The following is a 26,876-nucleotide window of genomic DNA, read 5'->3' on the forward strand; positions in this document are numbered from 1 at the left end:
TGGCTCAATGCTGAGGCATATGGTTGCCAGCGCCCTGTCTGACAAATCCGGATCCACTTGATAACCCTCCGGGTGATCCACCGCACGCCAGGTGCCCTCGCGGATCATCACCATGCGCATCGCAAAGGTCCACGTGACATAGTTCTCCCGTCCTCTTAGTTTAGGCACTGCTGGAAGCGAAATGCTGCTGCTTGCGATTTTCGGTTCACTCACCATCTGCACATGCTGATTCCCATCTTCATGTCCTGCAGCCTGGTTTCCTGGAGGATCCATATTCTCCACGGAACGCCGGATCCGTGGCATCGCTTCTGCTCTTCAGTGGCTTCGAGAAAAATACTTTCGGCCGATAACAACTTCCGTTGCTATGGAAGCATGGCCGGGCTCATAACCTGATAGAGACGTCTAGTCAAGTTAGAGGGCAAGCAAGTAATGAGGTTTATTATTCAAATTCAAATCGTCGCTTACTATGATCTAACAAATATTAAGACAACGATGTACTCTTTTCAATGGTTTATTCAATAATGGTCTTAGTTTGTCAATTATCATAGTCATAGCCTGCTTAATTATAGAATCATTCACCACATTATCATCATACATATTCCAGAGGCTTTCTCAGATATCATTCTATAGTTATAAGACTTATGCAATTTTCATTTTTTCTATGCTTGAACGTTATTTTTTTTAATAAATGTCATCGATCAAAAGTTTGGAATTTGGCAGTTTCGAAAAAGTTCACAAACTTTTTCCAAGTGAAATCTTCTTAATAAAGTCCCGAAAATCTATACATTACATGTATAGATTTAGAAGTAGTAGATAAATTTCGGGATTTCCCGAATCCTAGTATTTAATTTCTAACGTTCCGGAAATTCCAGGATTACCGGGATGAACTGAAATGTAATATAATCCACCTAACTTCAATCCAACGTAATGGCATATTTGCTCAGACTCAAAGCCTTTTTGATAAAACAGTGTAAAACCATAAACGTAAGAGGATTTTGATTGAAGTGCATGAATAAAGTTCTTTGATCTTCAATGGTCCTGAAGCGTTTCGTCTTTTACCGTCAGACGGGGTAATATGCAACAGGCGTAACTTGCATTGGCATGTAACCGAATTCACATTTTCAGTAGCTTTAAGAAACTTGTTTGAAAATTACTACACTGGTTATTGACCTTAGGTATGAAACAGAAGATTTTGGCGAGGGTTTGAGCATTATTTCTATTTTGATTGGTTTGCTGGAGGTTGCGTTTGATCGTATGAAAACAAGACTTGAAAACGTTTCATAGGAGCTGTAATGATCAATTTCTCTTCATCGGTTTTCTATTTAGCTAATAATTTGGCCGGGCTATTGTTTTAACTGATATTTTTGAAAAGAATCAAAATAAGTAGTAGTACCTTTTAATTTCGCCCCAATTGCTTATCTTTTGACAGATACGCGAATTTCGACTACCAGTTGTAGCCTTCTTCAGTGTCAGTTACTCGTATCCACAAATACCCGTATCTGCCAAAAGATAAACAATTAGGGCAAAGCTGAAAAAAATATTTAAATTAACCTTTTTGATTATCTTTATTGAGATTCTGCTCAGAGGATCCGAATGCGTAAAAGCGTATATTTGCGATTCAATAGAAACTACTCAACGTTCTTCGTCATGTTGTATCGTAAAATGTTATGAAAATCCATTGAATTTCGTGTAGTACTCCAAAATGAAAATCGACGAAGAAAAATCGATCACTGCAGATATGCCTGTATGATAACTGAACGCTAGAAATAGCTTCAATCTGATGATTAAAGATGTTTGTCACAGGGACGATGGGAGTTGACCACATCAATATTACTGAAACCGCTATAGCAAAATTAAAGGGTGTACGGAATCAAATTGCGACACACACACATTTTTGGCAACATTCGCACATTCAACCAATCATCTTCAAACTTACAGGGAGTAAAATAAAACATATTCTGAATAATTTCCCATGTTTGTTTTATTCAATTTCAATTCCATATCTAAATGCACGGACTTTTCTCTTCACATTACTCATAAGGTCATGTACAACACGTGAATCAACTTTTTTGCGTGGCAGTCCTTTTGTCTTCATATCTTCCTCCGATTTCACTTCCTTAGGATGCTTCCGAAGTGCCTACTTCATGATGGCCCAGTAATTTTCAATGGATCATTGAATGTAGTTTTTGTCAGTGCTCACCGCATCAAAATAAAGGCGCCACTTTATATGGGATTTAACATTGTGACAGCATTGCTGTTCTGTCAAACACACAAGGCTACGGTGGCGCTATCTATGCTTTCCATAGCGGCCGTTTTGGTTATTTTAATGATCCATTGGCCGCAGTTCTGGTGCGTTCGGGAGTTGAGATGCTTCCGCACGAAATTGACCTCCTTAGCCTTAGCCACTCCAAAACCTCTTTCGAGTAATGTCACGAGCCGAATTCGGCCAGAAAATCGTTGATCCATCGTGTGACCTCAGAAGAGTAAGTAGACGCTTTTAAGGTATATATAGTACCTTTTACCATTAACCGTTAAAGTTTTCACGAATGGGGTGCTTCGTTCTCCACATGAGCAAATTGCTTGCCAAATCATATGTTTTTGACGTAGGACTACGTCTTTGTTTTCTATATTGGGGTGCACTTTAAAAGTACGGAAAATGAGACATGTAACGAAATTAGGGGAGATTTTGAACGTTAATAACGGCGAACTACTGCCGCTCGGAGATGCGTCCAAGCCATCGCCATCGCCGCCGCAAATTTATCCGCGGTCCCAGATTTCGTCTCGTGATCGGTGGTCAAGAAGCAAGCCCGTAAGGAACCAGAAACCAGAAGCCCCCAGAGTTACTGATCCGAGGAGATGCTGCTAATAGAGCGTCGGACTGGTGAAATCGTTCAAGATTTCAAGAGTGAGCATCGTTTCCGGATTTCGCCTTGTGTCCGGTGATCCACTACCCGTTGCTGTTGAGCGCCATCCACGAACCATGACAATCAACTGACCAATCTGTGACCGCATCGAGGCTAAGAAAGCCATCGGCCCTTGTCAGGGCCATCAAATTTGTGGAAAAGAGTTGAAAGAATAATATTTCCGATCTTATTACATCTTATATTCCTCAATCAATCTCACAGCAGTCTCGTACAAAATTTAATTTGTCATGAATAATTGATGGCACGACAATTTGAGACTATGCTTGGACGCTGCTGCTATGCCGTCGGGGTGAGTGCTCAATATTTCACGACGATTGTAAACTAGAGTGGCATTTTCAACAGTGTCTTTGATTTGCCATATTTTATGGGAGCATTTCGATTATGAAAATTATCACATGTAACAAAATTGCGACATATTTAGAATGGTTTTCAAGAGAAATTCTGATTGAACAATTTTCATCATTTTGGCACCCATTAATCAGAAATTCACCTTCATACTAAAGAAAACTATTGATTATCAATAGCTAACTAGATAATATTTAGTAAATGTCAAGCATTCCAACTATTCATGTTTGATCAATTTCTCACGCATTATCATTTTTCGCAATTTTCAAGTAATTCTAAGCCCAACATATTATTGGCACATACCCATTTTCCAGATTGGTCGACAAGAAGAGAAGAGCACGAATGGGAGCAGCATCATCTACTAATCTAAGGGTTTAAAGCATGCTTCCTTTGCCGGATTCGGTGTCATTCCATTTTCGCTTTCGAGCTGGTAAGAGCTCCTCCGAACCTACTTAGCGAGGCTTGTAGCCAGAAGCCTGCTGAGCTGTTGATCAGCATCTGGTTTATGAGATTTCAGCTCGTGATAAACTCATCTGTGGTGAAGTCAAGAATCAAGCCCGTTAGGCATCATTACTAATATTATTAGACAAATCGAGCATCCGGCTTGTGATATCGCTCAAGATTTCAAATTTAAGCTACGTTTTCAGATTTCGACTTCAGCCGTGTGATCTAATACCTGTTGTTGATGTGTGCCATCCACACCACGAAACATTCAACTGGTTCGTCTTATAAGCAGAGAACTTATGCAAATTTCTACACTTGCGTTGGGGATTCTTCGTTTAACCATGGCAATCAACTGATAACATCCTGTAGTGCGATTCATCTATGACAGCATCCGAGCTAACAAAGCCTTTGGCTCTTTTCAGGGCCACCAAATGTGTGTAAGAGAGTTAACAGAGTAATATTTTCGACTTTATTTATCACATTGCCAAGCAATGAATAATATTTCTCGCAAACCATAAGATCAACAAAGCGATGACTGAAGCTTTCGTTATAATCCTCGAATAACTTCCTATAGACACATTGCTGTTAAATATTCTTCAATAAGAATTATTTAGATTTTGCTTCAGCATACTGAACAAGCCTCAATCACTACTGTTCTTTCCAATGCTATCATATATTTCATAGGAGGTTACTAATATAATTTCAAAATGATCATACAACCTGAAGTGAAATTTCACATTTTTATAGATAAACTAGTGGTCCCGGCAAACTTCGTATTGCCATCAAGTAGGCTGTTGGAAAACGTCAAAAAATCCCCCATACAAAATGACACCTTAGTCTTCTCCCGTTTTCCCGATTATTCCGGAGGCTTTCCCGAACTTATTCCTCGTACGAACACGTCGCATCCCTTGTGGAGGGCAACAGTGAAAAACTTGCGTCAATCCGTTGACCCGTTCTCAAGCCATTTCGTGACATACGAACACCACTCCATTTTTATTTATATAGATAGAAGATATGACGAATTTATCGGATAATGTATATTTGGGACATGATTAAACGTACACTTGGCTGCAAATCGTTATATGCATAAATACCTACGAAAGTTTCGAGCACTGAAAACAATATGAAGTCAAAACGAGCAACAAAAGCGACATCAAATTCAGTTAAATTAACCATCGTGGTCCTACGTCACCAGTTTGTACAACCCTATAGGGATGTACCCTCATAGTTTTTGACATATTCTGCTTTCTAACGTCCTCAGGGATATCGATCATAATGTGATCAGTACAAAACTTGAGCCCCGGAAGCTGCCTGAAGTCTGCTTTTACATACGTCTCATCATCCATAACGAGGGAATGTAGCTTCGTAAGCTTCTGGGTGTAGAGCTTCCTTGCACGTGTTTTACCTACCGTATTGTACCGTTCATCGCGATTATGCGCCTTTTGGACTTTGTACGTAGTCCTTCACATTTTGTCGCATCCTGAACTGAACTGTAAAGATTCCTCTTGAAAGCTTGAACTACCCGTTTGTGCTCCTTAACACTATACGGAGATCAATGTTTGCCAATTCTTCCGTTCCGAGCGATGCTCAAAATATTAACTGGAAAAAGTTTTCCACATATTTTTCCACCGTTGAGAAAATTCGTAAAGAAAAGCCGGAAAAACTATGCTCCAACCCGTGGAAAATTTTCAAAAAAATATTTTTGAGAAGATAATTTCATAAGCTTTAATCGCTGAAATTTTTGAAATGTACTTTTTTTTCGTTTTTGAGTTATGGCCAATTTTGTAAAACATGTGCAAATGTGCCATTTTGAGCCTTTTCTTTGAAAAATCATAACTCAAGAAAAAAGCATCGTAGAAAAAAAAAATTTATGAAAATGAAAGCAAATTTTCTCAGGAATAAAGAAAAACTATGTTTCAATTAGTGGAAAATTTTCAAAAATATATTTTTCAGAAGGTAATTTCATAAGCTTCAATCGCTGAAATTTTTGAAATGAACTTTTTTCGTTTTTGAGTTATGGCCAATTTTGTGGAAAATGACCATATAAGCCTTTTCATTGAAAACCCATATTTCAATCGAAGCATCGGAAAAACAAAGATTTTTTATCAAAGCAATTGCAAATTTTCTAAAACATCTGAAAAAAAGATATGGGATTGGTTTTAATGAAGTATAAGTCGGAACGGATGATATTTTTCATGAAAAATTACACCGCTAAGAAAAACTGAAAAAAAACTGTTTCTGCATCAATTTTTCATTACACTGAAAAGGGATTCTTTCTTTTCTATGGAACAAATAAGATTATTATTATTTTTTTTTAATTTTATTTATTCAATTATTCAGTATATAACTTACATTTTCATCTTAATACTATCTATTTTTTTCAACCGGGAAGATTGTCTTTGGTTGCTAACGAAGATTTTCGTTTCTTTGTATTATTAAGAACAAAGCATGTTGTATTTTCTTGGTTTTCATGTGCATCTGAGAATTCACTAGCAAAAATGCTTCGTTCGTCTTTTGGTATGAATGAATGATATTTTTTTGTTCCAGGAATTGGAACAAGGTTAGAAAATCTTTCCTGAAGAAATTTTTCAGCCTCTGAATAGTCATTTTCAGTTGCATAGATAAATTCCCAATCTTTTTTACTTTGGTCTTTCACCTTTTGCGACACAGCCCAGTCGAAAAATTGTTAGGCGTTATTAATTTCTGCTGACTTTCTAATACTAGCATCTCTAGCCATTCGCTTAATGTCAAATTTCAAAAATGTATGCAACCATGAAAATGATTTTAAAATTAAAGCAGAATGGCACTATTTCCCAACCTCACATGGAAAAGGTCCTTGTGATGGTATCGGTGGCAACATTAAGCGAATGGCTAGAGATGCTAGTATTAGAAAGTCAGCAGAAATTAATAACGCCAAACAATTTTTCGACTGGGCTGTGTCGCAAAAGGTGAAAGACCAATTTAAAAATGATTGGGAATTTATCTATGCAACTGAAAATGACTATTCAGAGGCTGAAGAAATTCAAAAATTTCAAATTTTAGCGTTACGTAATAAATGGACGCTGCCTTACGAATTTTCTCAACGGTGGACAATTTTGTGGAAAACTGTTTCCAGTTAATATATTTTTTTATTCCTGAGAAAATTTGCTTTCATTTTCATAAAAAAAAAACTATGTTTCTACGATGCTTCTTTCTTGAGTTATGATGTTACGATGCTTCTTCCTTGAGTTATTTCAAAGAAAAGGCTCAAAATGGCACATTTGCACATTTTTTACAAAATTGGCCATAACTCAAAAACGAAAAAAAAGTACATTTCAAAAAATCCAGCGATTGTCCTCAACACAAAACTCTTATGCATGCAGTGATGGAAAGTGGCGAACACTACTTCTGAACTGGAACACAAACAAAACCAAACGCTCCCGAGCGTCAGAGCGCTGGTTTACTCGCATCTGTCGGCTCCCGAGTAACCGAAGCTAAAAGTGATTCGCGAACGTGTACGAAGCTGTTCAGAATCATATTGTGCTTTTGGGAAAAAAGCTTCTTCCCCTCCGATATTTATGGTTTTCAAGGGCATTTGACTACAAATTAGTAGTTTACTGTCGATATGATGGTTATACAATTCATTTGTCTGTCAAAACCATAATAAATGACACCTTGCTCGGTTACTCGCGAGTAAACGCTCCCGAGCTTGTTGCTACTTCTTTTGACATGTTCTCCCGAGTGGACGGGTGCGGACTTACTCACACTTAGGCAGTTCCCGAGTCTGTGATGTTTGTTATGCGTTGGTATACACTCGTGAGATGCTTCGTGATGCGAACTTTTCTAGCACTAATGCATAGGGAAAGTGTACTATAGTGGTTCCCTATTTGGACATATGTGAAATTTTAATAATGTTCACATTTTAAATCTTTTTGAAGGTTTTTACATCAAAATATATCTTGAATCTAACTACTACGACACACAAAAATGTTCAAAATTAGAAGACATTAAAGTAATTACGTATGGCGAAATAGGGAACCACTATGTTCATAACTGGTACACCTGCCCTATTCGTAATTAATCAGAAATAGCGTTAACTTATTCTGCACATTACATTAGGGATGGTACACAAATTACGTCACGCTAAATTTCAACTTTTTTGACCCCCTCCCCCCCCCTTTGTCACGTTTTTTGTATGAGTCCTCAAAAAATTTTGTAAGGCTTGTCACGCTTGGCTTGACCTCCTCCCCCCCCTTGGAGCGTGACGTAATTTGTGCATGACCCCTTACTAGACTGGCCCAGCTCAGTATGGGAGAAAAATAAAGTTGTATGATTCCACGGGGCACCCCCCAGGATTATTTCTTGGGGTTAGAGGAAGCCTTTCTGAAAAATTCAGCTCATTTGGTCGTTCCATGAGCTGGCGCATTTGAATTGAGGTTAATATGGGATATTCAGCTCAAACATATGAGCAACAGCACATCATCTACTGTTTGGTTCAGGAAAATTGATGATCGCGTTCAATTGGACCCAGAATGTCAAAAACACTACTTGGTTTGGTTTGGTTTGACTTTATTAACGAGATTTTTAGCCCTGGGCTAGTTCATCTCGGGACCAACGGCTTTACTTCCCTTCCGAAGGAAGTCGTCACTATAACTTTTTACGTGACTATGTCGGGGATGGGATTCGATCCCAGGTCCTCGGCGTGAGAGGCGAGTGTTTTAACCACTACACCAGGTCCGTCCCCATGAAAAAAAAAAAAACACTACTTGATATAATAGCGAAGAATATTGTAGAAGATTGTACCACGATCAAAATTAATAAAGTTGGTGTTTTAACCATCTGAAGTATATTATGCAATACTGCTTGTATTTCTTCAACATAGCTTAGAGGTAACCACTAAGCGCATCATAGCCACCTATGACGCTGGCGAGCTGAGGCACATGTCGCATGCATATAAGTGACTGTACGGGAGTGCTGATCTAAGCCTAACTTTCAACAACTGAAAAAGGAATGAAAATGAGATTAAATCCAGATACAACCTTCTGCAACTATGTTCATTAGGGTATCAACTAGTGTATTTGTCATTCTGGGCTTATTTGAACGCGAACAATTAGTATACGGAATGAAACAGTGACACATGGCCAATTTTCAATATATTTGAGACGAATATCCCATACAAACTTCATAACGATTGCGCCAGCTGGTGGAGCAACCTATTGAGCTGAAATTTTGAGAGAGTGTTTTTCTTACCCTAATGCTCATATCTAGGGGGTGCCCGTTAAGTTTTACAACTTTTTTGTTTAAGGGCCAGTCTACCCCTTACATGTACGGCTGTGTAAAAACAAAATCCGTGCAAAAACAGAATCGGGTGTATGTCACAATTTGATCTATGGTGTGAAAAATGATACATTATAGTGTGTTCAGCAACTGATGATGTTTTTTCATGCCTCCTGAATAAATATTACCCTCGAAATTGTTTACTAACCGAAGTTCAAATTTGAAATTCGTGACGATTCGTGTTTTTATATTAAAATTGTATGTTTTCTTTCTTTTGAATTGAAAAGGTTGAGTGTTCGATACTTTATCTTTTCATAAGGGCTTGCTTGCAAAGATCGATTTCTCTTCGCTGCCCTCTTCGCATTATAATTATAATAGAAAACTGATTTACTTTTCGGAACATATTTTAGTGTTGTACGATAAAAAATGGGGGCCTTCCTTGCTGCGTGGTTAGAGTCCGCGGCTACAAAGCAAAGCCATGCTGAAGGTGTCTGGGTTCGATTCCTGGTCGGTCCAGGATCTTTTCGTAATGTAAATTTTCTTAACTTCCCTGGGCATAGAGTATAATCGTACCTGCCACACGATATACGAATGTGAAAATGGCATCATTGGCAAAGAAAGCTCTCAGTTAAACTGTGTAAGTGCTCATAAGAACACTAAGCTGAGAAGCAGGCTTTGTCATAGTGCGGACGTAATGCCAAAAAAAGAAGAAGAACAATGAAAAAAATCTCCAAATCTTGCTTCGTAAGCAACGAACATTATTTATTTTGGTAAACCTTCAAGCAAAAGAGAGGATCGATGAAGAGAAATCGGTCAAGTCAGATAAGCCCGTATGATGGAACAGTGTCGAGTTTGTAGCTGGAAGTCTCACCGTAAAAAAATGATCTTAATATTTATTTTTTAGAATGGTTTACTATCGCCGTAGGTGAATATAAGCTCTTTTACTGATTCGCATAATTTCCTTAATGCGCAACCGTCAAGGGTGCGTTTCCGTTGCTTTTTGCCAACCGAAAGTTCAGTTGCATCTTCTAGCTGTATGCTAGTTTGTAAGCGACACAATGCATACCTTCTACTTACTTTCTGTTCCAATATCTTCTGTCCAATGGAAAAACGCACATTTTTAGCATATCTTGTGCGGTAGACTGCAAAGTGACGTAGAACAGAACCGAATGTGCCGCATAACAGCATCCCAACGAGACGAACTGGCGCCAATTGCTAGACACTATTGTACCTACCAACAGCATCATCAGCAGCGACTTTTTCTTTGACCGTGGACCACCACGTGCGATCTTTTGTGAATATGAAGATGGTCCTCTCAGTCATCTAGTCAAAATGACCGTCAAAGTGGAAATTGTTCTCACCAGTGGAACCGACGGATGCTTCCAACCGGGACAGGAAGTGGTCGGCGAAGTGATTGTAGTTCTAACCAAAACCATAAAAGTTTCGCGTAAGAATTTGCAGCCAATTAAGAAGTGTCTCCCAAGCGATGGTAATCGACAGAATTTGGTATATTGCAGGACTGAAGCTTACTCTTAGTGGAATTGGGCGAACGGAGTGGAGTGAACCGATCAGTGGCCGCGGACGGTTTCTTAATCTGGAGCAGTTTCTGTTTCAAGTGAATGATGAATCCTCGAGTGTTAACTTTACCGGAAAGGAGCGTTACTTGCATTCGGAGTTGATCCTCTGCCAAGTCAATGGTGACATTCTGATTGGCTGTATGCACAGTGTTTTATTTTGTCGATTTCGTGTGTTTTTTGAACAGTGTCTTAACCGTTGAGTTTAGCGATATAGTTTGTTCGGTGAAGTTTCTTGGTATGTTATGATTGGATTTGCATGTTTGATTTGCATTTGCATTGCATTTTCAAAAATACACTCCCGTGCAAAAGTTTGGGTTCACCCCCTAAAAAACATACAAAAGTGTTCAGTCTAAGACGCATTCGAAAGACAAAGAATTATTCTTGCTTCGTATGTATTTTTCCAAAAACTATTTTTGAATTTTGTTTACTAAATTTTTACTTAAAGTTGTGACATTTTTCAAAAAACACACTGAAAAACATAGCTAGTTTCCTCACCATTGGATCGACCTGAAATCATTGTGTCATTAGAATCGTAATCTTATATTCTCTAAAAAGCACTCACGAAATATTTGCGAAAAAATCTGAAAACTATTCAAAATCAATGAATTAGTTATTCAAGTCATCGTACAAAAGTTTGGGTTTACCTGAACTTACTTGAAAAACGAAAATTCTATGAAATCTGCATCATACTGAGGGGTGAATCCAAACTTTTGCACGATGACTTGAATGACTGTTTCGTTGATTTTAAATAGTTAGCAGATTTTTCCGCAAAATTTCGTGAGTGCTCTTTAAAGAATATAATATTACGATTCTAATGACACATTGATTTAAAATGTTGATCGATCCAATGCTAAAGAAATTAGCTGTGTTTTTTCGGTATGTTTTTTTTTTAAATGTCACAACTTTAAGTAAAAATTTTGTATACAAAATTAAAAAAAAAAATTACGGAAAAACACATAAGAAGCAAGAATAACTCTTTGTCTTTCGATTGCGGCTTAGAGAGTTTCAATTGAAAGTGTAATCACAGGGATAAGGACAGAACACTTTTGAATGTTTTTGAGGGGGTGACCCAAACTTTCGCACGGGAGTGTATATCCATGAATGATTGTGACCCATTAAAACAATCTAAAGGTATCATATCATAACGATATTAACCTTACTGAAAAACCTTAAGATCTCCGAACTTAAAATTACATCAGTTCTAATTTTCGAACATGAGCGGTTCCACGCCGTTTCGCAAACCCGATCATTTTTGTATTTTTTGAATCGCCTGAAAATTTGCATACAGATTCTTTATGACCAAAAATGCCATTATGCACTTTCAGACCGCCATTTTGATCCTCGCCTTATTTTTAGAAGGGCGTATCGGATAGTGCATGGCAAATCTCTAAAAAACTGTAACTCGAAAACGGTTTGTCCGATCGATTTGAGATCTTCTACAAAGTTGTAGGTATTGCTTAGGACTATATGGAGAAAAATATGCACGGTAAAACAAAGTTACAGATTATTTTTTATTTCAAAAACAAAATTTTAAAATCGATTTTCTCCAGAAACGCAGTTTCGATTTTTTTATTTTTGGATATGTTTTAGGGGACAACTTATGTGATTTATTGCACAATGTTTCAAAATGGAGGAATTATGGACAAAAAAAGTTATGATTTATTAAAAAATTACAGATTTTGAAAAAAAAATCGAAATAGAGGAAAACAATAATTTTTTATGTGATTATTTGAAAGTACAGAAGAATTGCAATCGAAAAGTCCTTGAGTAAATTTTTTCTAGGTTGCATCAATTTCGAGATATACTCATATTTATAAAAAAAAATTCAAATAAAAAAAGAAAAATAGGCCCTTTTCAAGCATATTTCCAGAAAAAAATTATTTTGATTGAGCGAATCGTAGCTAAATCGTTTATCGTTTGATCAAAACATTTATGCTTAAGTATTGAAAAAAGAGTGCACGGTAAAAAATATAAACGATATTTTCAAATGAAAATTTGAAGCTAATAGTTCTTAAAAACCGCAACATTGATTTTTTTAATTTTTGGATATATTTTGCGGTTGTTGTAGGTATTGTTTAGGACTATTTGGAAAAAAATATGAACGGTAAAACATAATGACAGATTTTTTTTTTTAATAAAACAAATTAAAATCGATTTTCTATGAAAATGCATCTGTGATTTTTATTATTTTTGGACATGTTTTAGGGGACAACTTATGTGATTTATTGCACAATGTTTCATAATGGAAGAATTATGGACAAAAAAGTTATAATTTTATAAAAAAAATTTCAAATTTTGAAAAAAAATCAAAATAGAGGAAAACAATATTTTTTATGTGTTTTTTTGATAGTACAGAAAATGCATTGGAAGAGAACTTAAGTAAAATTTTTCTAGGTTGCATCAATTTCGAGATATACTCATACTTATATAAATTTTTCAAGTAAAAAAAGAATAATAGGTCCTTTTCAAACATATTTCGTGTTTCTCCATTCCGGAAAATTTTATTTTGATTTCAACAACACAAACCAAGTCAAGTCAAGTACCGTAATTTCGGGTGAAGTTGATCATTTTTCAGGGTTTTTCTTGTCTGATTTCTATAATAAATCGGGTGATGTCATTTCTGGGTGAAATTGATCACTTATCAATGCGATTATTGTTAGTTTTCAAAACAACTCTACATAATAAATGTGAGCTCCCGGAATCCGAATATGCTTGCTAAATTCTTAACAATACAATATTTATAGAAATAATTGATAATTAAATTTCAAGAATTACACAGAAAACGCCTAAATATATGCAATTTCCTAAGGAATTTCCTGATATCTAACAGAAACTCAATTATTTCAACCAAATGAGCGAATTGGTACGAGTTTTGATTATGAAATCTGGTTTTGGGATATATCTTAATTATCCTCACAAACTTTCAGGATTGAACCATGTTCAAATCCTTGTCTAGAGCTAGAAGTTCAGAGATGCTAGTCAATACTGCACCATACATGATTTTTGAATTTTTCATTATTTTCATAGAAATACATATTCTTTAACGCAAAAAACTTCACAACACACAATTTGACAATACTTACAACAAACAACATTCATTCACTGCAGGTTACATTGATATTTGTGCTCCATTTGGAAGAAATAAAATCGATTGATACGGTGATCAATTTCACCCGAATTTACGGTACACAACACTGAAGACGGCTTTACAGTTGAGGTTGGAATACGCGTATCTGTCGAAGGATACAATAGTAGAATTAAAAGGAACAGTACTACTCATCTTTTTGTATATTTACAGGCATTCTACTAAACAGGCTCCACAAGGGTTTTTATCACTTTTGCCTGTGTTAGTAGGTATAATGAACAAACACGTTTTTCCCATACCCATACATTTGGACATGGAAAATGAATAAAAGAAAAACGATGCTTTTTTTTAAACGTACTTCATGGGTACAAAAATAATGCGCTATGTTGTCAAGTTTTATCACTGTAGCAATTATCATTTACCGTGTATATCTCGGAAGTGATGCATCTCAGCTAAATTTTACTTGAGTATTTTTCGATAGTAATTTTTCATATTTAAAAATATATAGTTATTTTTCTGTACTCAAAAAAAACGCACCAAAAATATTCGTTTTATTTTTTTTTAAATACAGTCATCCCTCCATGAGTCGATATTCCATTACTCGATATCGACTCATGGAACTATACTAAAAACATAAAATCATGGTTACTATGATGGTCCCTTCAAACAGCTTTCCAAAGAATAGCTGTTCCATGACTCGATATTTCCATGAGTCGATGGTCCCTTCAATATCGACTCATGGAGGTTTGACTGTAATTTATTTTTTATCCAAAAATTTTCCGTTTTGAGGCATTGTGCAAGAAATTACAAACAATATGCTGCAAAACATATTCAAAAATAAAAAAAATTGCGGTTTTTAAGAACAATGAATTTTAAATTTTCATTCGAAAATTTCGTTTAATTTTTTTTACCGTGCATACTTTTTTAAATACTTTGGTATATAGGTTTTGATCAAACAATAAACAATTCAGCTACGATTCACTCAATCAAAATAAAATATATCTGGAATGGAGAAACACGAAATATGTTTGAAAAGGGCCTATTTTACTTTTTTTATTTGAAAATTTTATATAAATATGAGTATATCTCGAAATTGATGCAACCTAGAAAAAATTTACTTAAGGACTTTTCGATTGCAACTTTTCTGTACTTTCAAATAATCACATAAAAAATTATTGTTTTCCTCTATTTCGATTTATTTTCAAAATCTGTAATTTTTTAATAAATCATAACTTTTTTGTCCATAATTCCTCCATTTTGAAACATTTTGCAATAAATCACATAAAACATATCCGAAAATAAAAAAATCGAAACTGCGTTTCTGGAGAAAATCGATTTTAAAATTTTGTTTTTGAAATAAAAAATAATCTGTAACTTTGTTTTACCGTGCATATTTTTCTCCATATAGTCCTAAGCAATACCTACAACTTTGTAGAAGATCTCAAATCGATCGGACAAACCGTTTTTGAGTTACAGTTTTTTGAAGATTTGCTATGCATTTTCCGATACGCCCTTCTCAAAAAATAAGGCGAGGTTCAAAATGGCGGTCTGAAGGTGCAAAATGGCATTTTTGGTCATAAAGAATCTGTATGCAAATTTTCAGGCAATTCAAAAAATACAAAAATTAAATTAAAAAAAAAAATCGTCATGTTCGGTGAGCATCATTTTCTAAAATCTTAGTTTTCGATGATGCTTTTATTTAAATTGACCTCCCTACAACAACAACCTATAATTCATGGAGCATCATACTTCCTAGAATTATAGGGAATTTGTGTTTTTTTTTAGCAAAATCGTGTACGAAAATTGAAATAGTCGCTTTTACCCCGTCACTAAAAATAATCTTGATTTCTAATCACTTGTTAAAGTCTCAAAAATTGAACAAATACTCACCACAAATACAGTTATAACACGTCGTAAGTTTCAAAAAAACCACGTCTAAAATTCTTCGACTTGATTTTGTCATAAAATTAAATTGCTTCTTACCCGTCATCTTACCCCGTCTTCCCCTACCTGATTCCGGCGTCAAATGACGCAGACAACGCTTCAGGTATCAGGTATCAGAAGGCCGGCTCCAAAGGCACGTTCCCCACCAGTTGGGAGATATGTGCCATCGCCATATTTGAGCCTATTTCATCATCTACCCGATGGGAGAGGAAAGGGAAGGGAAAGATGGGAGGAAATAGGAGTGGGATCCCTTGAAGAGGGAAGATCGCATAAGCGAAATGAGAGCATGCAGCTCCATACCACAATGGGTTCGAACAGCGCCCTAAAAAGGGCACTGCAAAACGCATGAGCGTAAAAGAGAGCCTATAGCTCATTACCACAGCGGGTTAAGAATAACAGAATGTCCTGAAGATTCAGGCTTCTGAATTCAGTTTCACTTAATAAGTGTTTACCAAGTAATTGGAATCGCATTTGCGCAAAAACTGGACAGTTACATATCAGGTGATACGAAGTTCCATAATTGGAGTCACAACTATCACACACAAATGAGTCAGCACGCTGAATATTTGCCATGTGATAGTTGAGTCGGCAGTGGCCTGTCAACGCTCTGACCAAGAGACTGCAATTCTGCTTTGACAGATTTGTTAAATACTTCGCCACCCTTGGAGATGGCTCAGTAATGTACAATTTTGTTTGACGACATGACTCCAAACTATTCCAATATTGCTTGTGTTGAGTTGCCGCCCAAGAGTTTATCTGAAGCTTCACCCAGCACTTCGAAATTGGAATAGCAGGCTCAGGGCCAATGAAGTCATGCGATGCTCCATCGCGAGCTAGCTCATCAGCCAATTCATTTCCAGCGATGGAAGAATGGCCAGGTACCCATACAAGGTTTACAGAGTTGACTGAATTCAGTTCCTCAATTTGAGTTCGACATGCGATAACAAGCTTTGACCTTGAGTTGGCCGAAGCAAGAGCTTTTATAGCAGCCTGACTATCTGAACAGAAGTATATGACTTTACCCATTACGCGTTGTTGAAGTGCTGATTGCACTCCACACATAAGAGCAAATATTTCCGCCTGAAAAACGGTGCAGTTTCTACCAAGTGAGTAAAACTGATTCAGCCTTAGCTCACGAGAATATACTCCTGCACCAGCTCTACCTTCAAGAAGGGAGCCATCAGTGTAACATACTATATTGTTTGATATACTTCTTTCCAAATAGCCAGACGTCCACTCTTCCCGTGAAGGGAATTGTGTGGTAAATGTCCTGTAAGGAAAGTTACAAGCAATTGTGAGATCACTTGGAGCAAGGACAATTTTGTCCCAATTCACCAAAAGTGGAAACAACGAAGTGTGTGTAGATCTACGATTCACTGGATTTTTCTCCAGTAGATCCAGTACCCATAAACAGTAAGAGCAAGAAAGTGCTTCTTGTTTAAGATATATGTGTAGTGGCGCAACGTCGAAAAGGGCCTCGAGCGCTGCTGTGGGAGTTGTAGAGAACGCACCAGACATCGCCATCAAGCAAGATGGCCTAATTTTGATTGGATTGTTCTCACTTCGCCCTTTCGCCACCACACAAGACATCCATATGCCAATATTGGTCGAACAACTGTTGTGTAAATCCATTTGATATATTTGGGTTTGAGGCCCCAAGTTTTACCAAAGGTGCGCCGGCATTGACCGAAGGCCATGCAAGCTTTTTTGACTCTGAAATCAATGTGAGGTGTCCATGAAAGTTTGGAATCTAGAATGACTCCGACATACTTTACTTGATCAGTCACATTAATCTCAGTGCCAAAAAGACGTAAAGGTCGAATTCCATCGCGGTTTCGTCTTTCCGTAAAAAGAACAATAGATGTTTTATTCGGGTTAACCGAAAGGCCATATTGGCGACACCAACTCTCGACTACCTGAAGAGCACTTTGCATCAGGTCGAATAGGGTGCTTATGCACATACCAACTATCATAGCTAGATAGTCGTCGGCAAATCCATAAGTTGGAAAACCGCAATTGTCGAGTTGCCTCAATAGCGTATCTGCTACGAGATTCCACAAAAGTGGTGACAAGACTCCCCCTTGGGGGCATCCGCAAACACTCAATTTTCGAATCGCTGCTTGACGCAATGTCGAGAAGAGATGTCGGTTTTTGAGCATTTGATGAATCCAATTGGTAATCATTGTAGGTAGCCCATGGTTTCGTGCAGCTTCCAATATGGCATCGAAAGACACGTTATCAAAGGCACCCTCAATATCCAAGAAAACACCCAAGCAGGATTGCTTCTGAGCGAATGCTTTCTCGATATCGTATACAACTTTGTGTAAAAGAGTCACAGTGAACTTTCCAGATTGGTAAGCATGTTGATTCACATGAAGAGGCATGTTTGCCAAATAAACATCACGGATGTGATGATCGATAATACGTTCCAGACATTTCAGAAGAAAAGAGGTCAGACTGATTGGTCTAAAACTCTTTGCTTCTTCATACGACGCACGTCCTCCTTTCGGGATAAACTTTACAGTAATATCACGCCAGGATCTGGGAATGTACCCGGTAGCAAAACTGCTTACAAGTAGTTTTTTCAAAACATGTTTGATAAACTCAAATCCCTTTTGGAGCAGAACAGGATAAATCCCATCCGCTCCTGGAGATTTGAAAGGAGCAAAACTATTAAGTGCCCATTGAATCGATTCAGTAGTTACGATACTGCGAGCCGAGGCCAGAGACTCGTAACTACATGAAAAGACATTTGGTTTATCCGTAGATGCTATGTCCACACATCCGGGGAAGTGTGTATTGAATAAACATTCTAAAACTTCTTCATCGGAAGAAGTAAAGTCACCATTAGGTAAGCGAATTTCGTTCACTTGGAAATCCTTAGATTTTGCAAGGATTTTGTTCAGCCGACTGACTTCACTCAAACTGGAAACATTTGTACAAAGGTTTTTCCAGCCGGATCGTTCAGCAGAACGAAGAGCCTTCTTGTAAGCCTTGCGAGCCGACTTGAACGACTCTGATCCAGCTGAACGGCGTCTGTTCCAACTCCTTCTACATTGTTTCCTGAGTCTAGTCAGATCGGAATTCCACCATGGGGTCCCTCTTGTAGTCTTTACAGACCGCAGAGGACATGCTTCTTCAAAAGCTTCCATAATGTAGGATGTTGTAGTATCAACGGCATCATCCAGATCACTTGGATTTTCAATGGATGGAGAATATCCATGAAATTTGGTCGCAACCAATTCAATATAGAGTTCCCAGTTTGTTGAGCGAGGATTCCTAAAACGCAAAGTCTGCGCAGTTACATTTGAATGTTCAAAGAAGATGTAGCGATGATCAGATAATGATTCCTCATCTGATACATGCCAATTCGTCAACTCGTGACTGATTCTATTCGAGCAGAGCGTTATGTCTAACACTTCTTCTCTATTAGAAACCATGAAGGTTGGGCGATTGCCTATGTTAAGTAATCCAAGGTCTGTACTACTTAAGTATTCCATCAGACTGGAGCCTCTCAAATTGATATCTGAGCTGCCCCAGATGATGTGATGAGCATTGGCATATTTTTCTCCATATAGTCCTAAGCAATACCTACAACTTTGTAGAAGATCTCAAATCGATCGGACAAACCGTTTTTGAGTTACAGTTTTTTGAAGATTTGCTATGCATTTTCCGATACGCCCTTCTCAAAAATAAGGCGAGGTTCAAAATGGCGGTCTGAAGGTGCAAAATGGCATTTTTGGTCATAAAGAATCTGTATGCAAATTTTCAGGCAATTCAAAAAATACAAAAATTAAATTTAAAAAAAAAATCGTCATGTTCGGTGAGCATCATTTTCTAAAATCTTAGTTTTCGATGATGCTTTTATTTAAATTGACCTCCCTACAACAACAACCTATAATTCATGGAGCATCATACTTCCTAGAATTATAGGGAATTTGTGTTTTTTTTAGCAAAATCGTGTACGAAAATTGAAATAGTCGCTTTTACCCCGTCACTAAAAATAATCTTGATTTCTAATCACTTGTTAAAGTCTCAAAAATTGAACAAATACTCACCACAAATACAGTTATAACACGTCGTAAGTTTCAAAAAAACCACGTCTAAAATTCTTCGACTTGATTTTGTCATAAAATTAAATTGCTTCTTACCCGTCATCTTACCCCGTCTTCCCCTACCTGATTCCGGCGTCAAATGACGCAGACAACGCTTACAAATTATAAAATTACCAAAACTCCGCATTTGGCAGGCGTTAAACAGTTTTGCCTACAAGAGTTATCTCATGCCTTTTTATTATGAACCAAATAAGATTTATGAAACGAAATTTGACCAGTACAGTGAATCAATTGTCACCCAACACGCAACAACAAAGACATTGTCACCTTCTATTCTTGTTGCAACAATTTTATTCCGCAACATGTGTTTATCATCACTTGAACAGAATATGGCAAAGATCGATCACCACGTGCGCAGCGATTTTCTGGGTTTGGCTTTGCAATTTTCGAGAACTTTCTCCGTGTTGGTAAACATTGACACATTATCAAACAGCATCCATAAAACAAATTTGATTTGTGTTTAAAATAACTGTTTAATCGCGAGTTGCAAAGGTTGCAACAATGTTGTGCTCTGTGATTGTCATGACATTTTTGCTTTTGATTGTGTCCTTATCCGCAACAGTTGCGATAAACGGTTGTGAGAGTGCCTGTTTTGTTGTTTGTTTTTCGTCTTTTTTGATGATAATTTGATTCACTGGACCAGTAACATCTTTATTTTTTAAGACAGGCGCATTTTTATATGAGAAAAATCAAACAATAAAAATCTAAAGTTACGGTTTCTAGATTAGTTCATTTGGATCGCCAGAAGCTACTGTGAAAATTTGAACGGAATCCATAAACTGTAAGGGAGGGCTTGAACGAGCGTGAAGTTTGTATAAAGAAAATCTATCAACTATATGGCAAAACCGATTCCAATTACATTTTCGATTATAGTCGATGAATTGCCAATTGCCAAAAAATGAATGAAAATTTGTATAAAATATTTTTGTTCATTACTTATTACTAAGATTTTAGAATTGTTCGTGTCTTTTACAAAGATTTCAAATAAAATTTGAAGTTTTATGATGAAGCGGTTATCGTGACCAATTTGATAAAACTTACAATAGAGCAAACTGATCCATTTTAAGTTGACAACTGCTTTATGTTCGCTTCCTAACCAAGTGGCCATGATAGCATGATCGTCATAAAACGTAAATAAATTCAGGCAGCTCTGGAAGTAATACTTGGGTTGTTAAATGTGCTAAAATACGTGATTTTTCGAAACATCACAACTGTCTATTTCTCAAAATCGAGATATAGTCAATGGATCATTAAAATAAGCAGAACAGCCGCTATGGAAAGCATGGATAGCGCCACCGTGAGTTTGATAAAACAGCAATGCTGTCACAATGTTAAATCCCATATACAGTGGCGCCTTTGTTTTGATGCGGTGAGCACTGACAAAATCTACCTTCAATGATCCATTAGTGTTACACGGAGCCGCAAATCAACCCAACTTTGACTTCTTTTGACGCAATTCTGCTCTTCCGTGGGATAAGCCAAATTTGGGTTAACTTATATATACCTATCATTAGGTTGTTTCAATTTGACAGCGGCAAAACAAACAACTCAGTGCAAAAAAAATCTACCCAGCGTTAGCTTTCGAAGTCTCTGTGATGCGTTAAAACAACTTAACGTTAGGTAAACTCGAAAGAACCCAAATTTGGCTTATTCCATTGAACTTCGACGCTGGGTCGGTGCGTCTCTCTCTGTTTTTAACCACATTGCTGTTGCGAGAGAGGCAAAACGACCCAACCGTGGGTAAAAACTAAATGCAGTTTACCCAAATTTGAGTAAAAGAACTTAATTTTAGGGTAGTCTGATTTCTCCGTGTACATAAAGTTTGTTTGGTTGACAGTAAAAACGCATGAAAAAACACTCATAGACAAACCGTTCATCGCCTGCTTTAAGGCTTTTTAATTTGTAAGCATTGTTTGCGCTATTTTGCAAAGTCCTTAGAAATATTTAAAAAAAACAAAAAAAAATTCTGCCGAATTTTCTCCAGAAGTTGGTTTTTGGTTTCATCCAAGAATTTATTTGAAATCCCTACAAAGAATTTTCCTCAACACATCCAAGAATTCTCACTCAACTTTTCAAAAGGACCTATGTAACAATGAGAGATTTTCTCCTCTCTCGTTCTCTTTTATTTATGACAGTGACAGAAGCTTTCGGGAAGTTTTTCACTTAGATAGTTTCATACAAAAAAAAATCAACAGAAGGTGTTAACGTGGCTCAGTTATTGATTAAAGAGAAAGTAAACAAAGAGAGTCGCTCAATGTTAGATAGTTGTTTTGAAAAGTTACGCGAGAATTCATTTAATAAATTCTAATTCAATCCGATTTAATTAAGCTGGGCCGACATACCAAAATTCTAATTGAAAGACATCCATTGATCCGAACAAACTGAAGCAGTTTTCGTCGTTTGAGCCTGCCTCGACTCAGGACGTATTTGAAGTACGTTGAGAACGCCTACGCCGCACATTGGCCCAGTTTTGCAAAATCATGGCAAAAATTGCGCATTCTCATTATTTCACCAAATTTAGCTATTACAAGTGTTTTGGAACATGATTTAGGGTGGAAGACTCTATTTTGGGCATAGTCACAATTTTTTGGTTGTCATAGGGCAAAATTCTAACACAAATGCTGTTTTTAATACGTTTTTTGGCACTCAACTTTTTGAAACAACTATCGTTTAGGCAAGCTTAGGCAAGAAGAGTCTTCTTCAATCGGTTTCTTAGTCTTAAACGCACGTTTGAGCAAGATATCTCCGCGGGGAGTGGCGGGCAGCGGTTTGTACGATATAAAGAAGCTCGTCTTTAAATATTTGAAGTACCTTCGACAATAACAATTAATTTAATAAGCTTAACGACACTTGAATATAAATTTGTATCCGAAGATGTTGAATCTATATAAGAATGAGTTATCGATCAGAAAAAATATGCTGAAACCAAAATTTGCACGAGTTTTGGTGAAGTTGAGTTTTGAAGCAAAAATTTAGGTTTTTGGACATGTGCAGCTATATAACGTCTGAACATGTAGAAAAACATATTTATTTTTCACCTCTCGTATGTATTCTCAACTGTCTGATATAGTAGAGGAATGTTTGACTTTGTTTATCAACTAAAAACTAAGATTGGAAATGGGGTTTTGCCAGCTCTTTGAAAATCTGGACCAATGTGCGCCGAGTTCAGCTCCGTACACAGCAAAATGGTTGCGATCATTTCAGATGAATGATGAATATCATTCATCGACTTCAAAGACCGATACAAGCTTGTACGAACGATTATCGAAGTATTGATGGCCCACGAGATAAGCTCTCCTCTCCATTCCACAGCAACCATTCGACGACCCGATTCCTACGGCCGATGAATATCGCGCCGACTGGACGAAACTCTACTTCCTAGCACCCATGGTAGAGGAGAAGCCAAAGAAGATTAATTGGGAAAACTTGCATGAAAACCATGAATTACCGAACCACGTGCAACCGAGGAGTCGTCCGATGGAGAATTTCGAACTCCCAATTCGAAAGTCATCCGATCCAGATCCGAAGCACTTCAAAACATGAGTAGAGGACCACACTACTATCAGGCTCCAGATCCCAGTCCAACAGTCAAGGAAATGCATAAAACTAAATCCAACCCAACCCACCAACGCTCTGAAGAAAGATCAAACATCCAACAGATACCGAACCCACTAACCACACTGCAGTTACCGAGCAACTACAGTCTAGAACAGCAACAGTTCCAATCCAAGAGTAAGGGGTTTGGCTTCTACAAAACCGACCGACAAGAAGATACATCGACACCGAGCCACCAAGTTCCCGATACGTTGCACTCCACTGTAGATCTTCCAATCTTCCCTGGCGTACGTACCCTGAAGATGATACCGACCGACTCCAAGGAAACCAGATCCAGTCGACAGGATATTCACTCAGCTGACAATCTCTTCGAACGAAACTTCCGCTCACCGAATCCCGTCCAATATCCATCTAGTAAGACCGATTCGACAGAGTTACGACTGCGCCTTATCCGATCCAGGTTCCGCTCGCCGAAGAGAACGACCATGAAACACCAAGTACATCTCCCCAAGCCCTACGACGTACTGTTGAAAATTCGTGTCAACCGGGGGAGTAGAAGAGTGAGACTCAAATCACTAGGGTGTTCTCCACGCAGATACCATGCTCCGCCAAACACACGCTGCTTTTGTTTCCCGACTCATGGCACTCACCAGAGTGCAGCCTCTAGGCCTACCCTGCCGACGCCTCCAACCGATTTTTTTTTCGAAATCATTGGCATGCGATCGAGATATGTCTCAATTTTCATTCCGTTGCGGTCAGGTACCTGTCGAAGTACTATTTTTTAAATTATTTCAATTTTTGAAATTGTTACGCATAAAACACTATCGATATACACAACCTTATACAATTAAGTATTTGTGATATCTGTGACCACGAAAATCTGTTTACTTGTGCCAGGTATCTTCCAAAAGTCTTGAGGGCGGCGGTCCTTTCTACAATGTTACCAGAACCATTCGTGCGATACCTCAATCTTCATGATTTGTCAAATAATGAGTGGAAATGGTCATTAGAAAGTTGAACGACTATTCTGGATTGACCTGGTCACACAGCAAATGTTCCAAATGACCGCGATGCTGTATAAACTGGTCATGCGACAGACCAAACTTCATGATTGAAGACTTCAAAATCTTAAAAACAGACGTTTTGTACGCAAAGGTTAATGACTAGGTATACAAAGTCCTTCATAAGTTCCTTCTAACATCAACTTTCTTATTGTTTGTCTGAAAATCCTTGATGAAATGCAACCTTCGACTAATCACACAGTTTTTTCAGAGATACTTACACTGTTAAAAACAATGAAGATTACACGTCAAATGTACTTTATCATTTATGCGATGTAAACATGATGTCATGTAAATTTAAGGCTGAAATCATGTAATAATGGGATATGTTATCTCACAGGTTCTTGACATAAAATTGAAGTTTATGCAATGTAAATATCCATGATATTCCACGCTCCAATTATATGCATTATTTGTCTCACTAATTTACATGTCTCGTACGAACTGTGCACCTCTAAGAACTTCTCCAATGACTCTTTTAGAAATTCTTCCAGAAATAAATCGCGTCTTAGATAGAGATGCTTCAAATTGCCTTTTTTTGCAACATTGTTGAATACACCATATGTTTATCCTGATGTTATGAAAAACTATTTTTTTTTCTAAAAATAAACGATAAACCGGTGGTGAATCGGCCACCTACCATATTTTTGAACCGACCGTTAAAAAGGTGGTCGATGGCCAATGATGAGAGTGTGACGTCTGTTTGTCTGTATTAGCACTATACCATTTAATTTAGGCCGTCTTCAGTTTTTTGTTTATTCCACTAAACAGCTCGATGATTTATTATATTATATATTTTTCATATATATTTTTCTAATAACTAGGTGGATTGAACATACAATTTTTGGCGTCGATGCACTTTAATATACCTAGAACTATCTCCGAACAAACCAAATCGCTTAGATCAAAGGATTAGACACAATTCATAAAGCACACGAAATCGACGTAATAAAACACTGTGGTATGTTAAATTTACTGAAGAACTCCTTCACCATTTCAGACTTTATGCCAGCGGGAGGTTACACCTATGGATTTGCTTGTCCACTACCAGATTCAATCCCATCGTCGTACAATAGCACCAACGGTCACATCCGTTACTCCCTAACGGCAACCTTAGAACGACCTTGGAAAGCCTCAAAAGTTCATTCCATCAGCCTGGGAATCATTCGTCAGCTGGATCTGAACACTGAAATACTCCTCCCCATCAAGGCTGAACATACGAAATCCCTCGGTTGCTGGCCTTGTCTCCCCTCAGGATCATTAGTGCTCTCGGTTCAAATCCCAACCAATGGGTTCGTTCCGGGTCAAATCATTCCCGCGTTGATCCAGGTGAGCAGCAGACGACACGTGACCATTCGCAAAGTGACCACCGTTCTGATCCAGCAGACCACTTTCAGCGCCCGGTGGCCAAAAGCTCGCCAGCGGATCGAGAGCGTCGTCGTGAGCAAAAACGTATCGCCCGGAATCAGACTTCCGGACGGGGGTGTCCTGGCCGAGGACAACCTGCAAGTGCCTTGGGTGCAACCCACCAGCCGTTGCTCGAAAGTGATCAAAATTAGCTACGAACTGAAGGTGGCGCTGGAACTCGATTCGTGGCTGATGCTGGATCGGCACGCCGTGATTTCGGTTCCGATTGTGATTGGAACCATTGCCGAGCGGGATGCGGATCTGTCTGATGGGGAATCGGTGCACGTGTGGATGCGCGATGATTGAGGTGTGGTTTGCTTAACATGACAATAAATCTTTACTTGCTCAAATCTGATGTTTCTATGGATAAAGTTAAGTATAAAGTAAATTTGAAGCTTAAAATAATGCATTTCCTATGAGAAGACAGCAGGCATGTTGAAAAATCGTATTCTAAGGGTCCCCGAAATCATGATGAAAATCTCATAGCAGTATAAGTTAAGTTTGTAACTAACTGAAATGTATAAAGGCATAGAAAATTAGGTTTGGAGGGAACCTATATTTGTAATGTGTAAGGGCACCTACAGCATCAAAGATTTCTAAAGTTCATTTTTCTTTATTCGTATTGCAATGAATCTTGATGTGAATTTTTGAGACTCCAGATATTATTACGCGACTTTTCCATAAGTGCATATGTTCCTCGTGGAAAATATTCAGGAATTTTTCTAGTGATTCATTCATAAAAAAACGTAGAAAGAATCCAGGAATCCTTCCAAAAAGTGTTACAAACATTCTTCAAGCAACTATTTCGGGAATTCGTCTTGAAATTCTTGATATGCTGAGAAAAGTTTTTTCAAAATTTGCTCCAGAAAATACTTGGGCAGTTCAATAATGAAAATTCAACGAAAATTCTTACAGATATTCTTACAGCATTTCCAAAAAAGATTCTATCAAACATGTTTGTATTGATTTCTTTAGTTTATCACTTTGAGATAGCTTGAAAATATTCCTAACAAATGTTTATTGATTTATGCTAATATTGAAACTCTCAGGGCATTTTTTTTTCAGATATACTTCCAGTCCAGTTCCTGTCGCTTAAAAAAAATCAATAATTACACTACAGAATATCCCAGGAATTTCTTCATAAATTCTTCCATGGGTTATTC

At 37.6% G+C, this 26,876-nt stretch overlaps 1 protein-coding gene across 1 annotated transcript; it reads left to right on the top strand.

The window, feature by feature from the left end:
- The first annotated feature begins 9,738 nt into the window (after positions 1-9,738).
- LOC5570216 (arrestin domain-containing protein 2) lies at positions 9,739-26,668 on the top strand. Its single transcript, XM_021853681.1, has 3 exons — positions 9,739-10,416; positions 10,487-10,666; positions 25,307-26,668. Exons 1-3 carry the CDS (start codon positions 10,302-10,304, stop codon positions 26,017-26,019), a joined length of 1,008 nt encoding a protein of 335 aa, XP_021709373.1. The 5' UTR covers positions 9,739-10,301; the 3' UTR covers positions 26,020-26,668.
- Positions 26,669-26,876: the final 208 nt, after the last annotated feature.

The sequence above is a fragment of the Aedes aegypti genome, chromosome 3 (assembly GCF_002204515.2).
Source record: "Aedes aegypti strain LVP_AGWG chromosome 3, AaegL5.0 Primary Assembly, whole genome shotgun sequence".
NCBI lineage: Eukaryota > Metazoa > Arthropoda > Insecta > Diptera > Culicidae > Aedes > Aedes aegypti.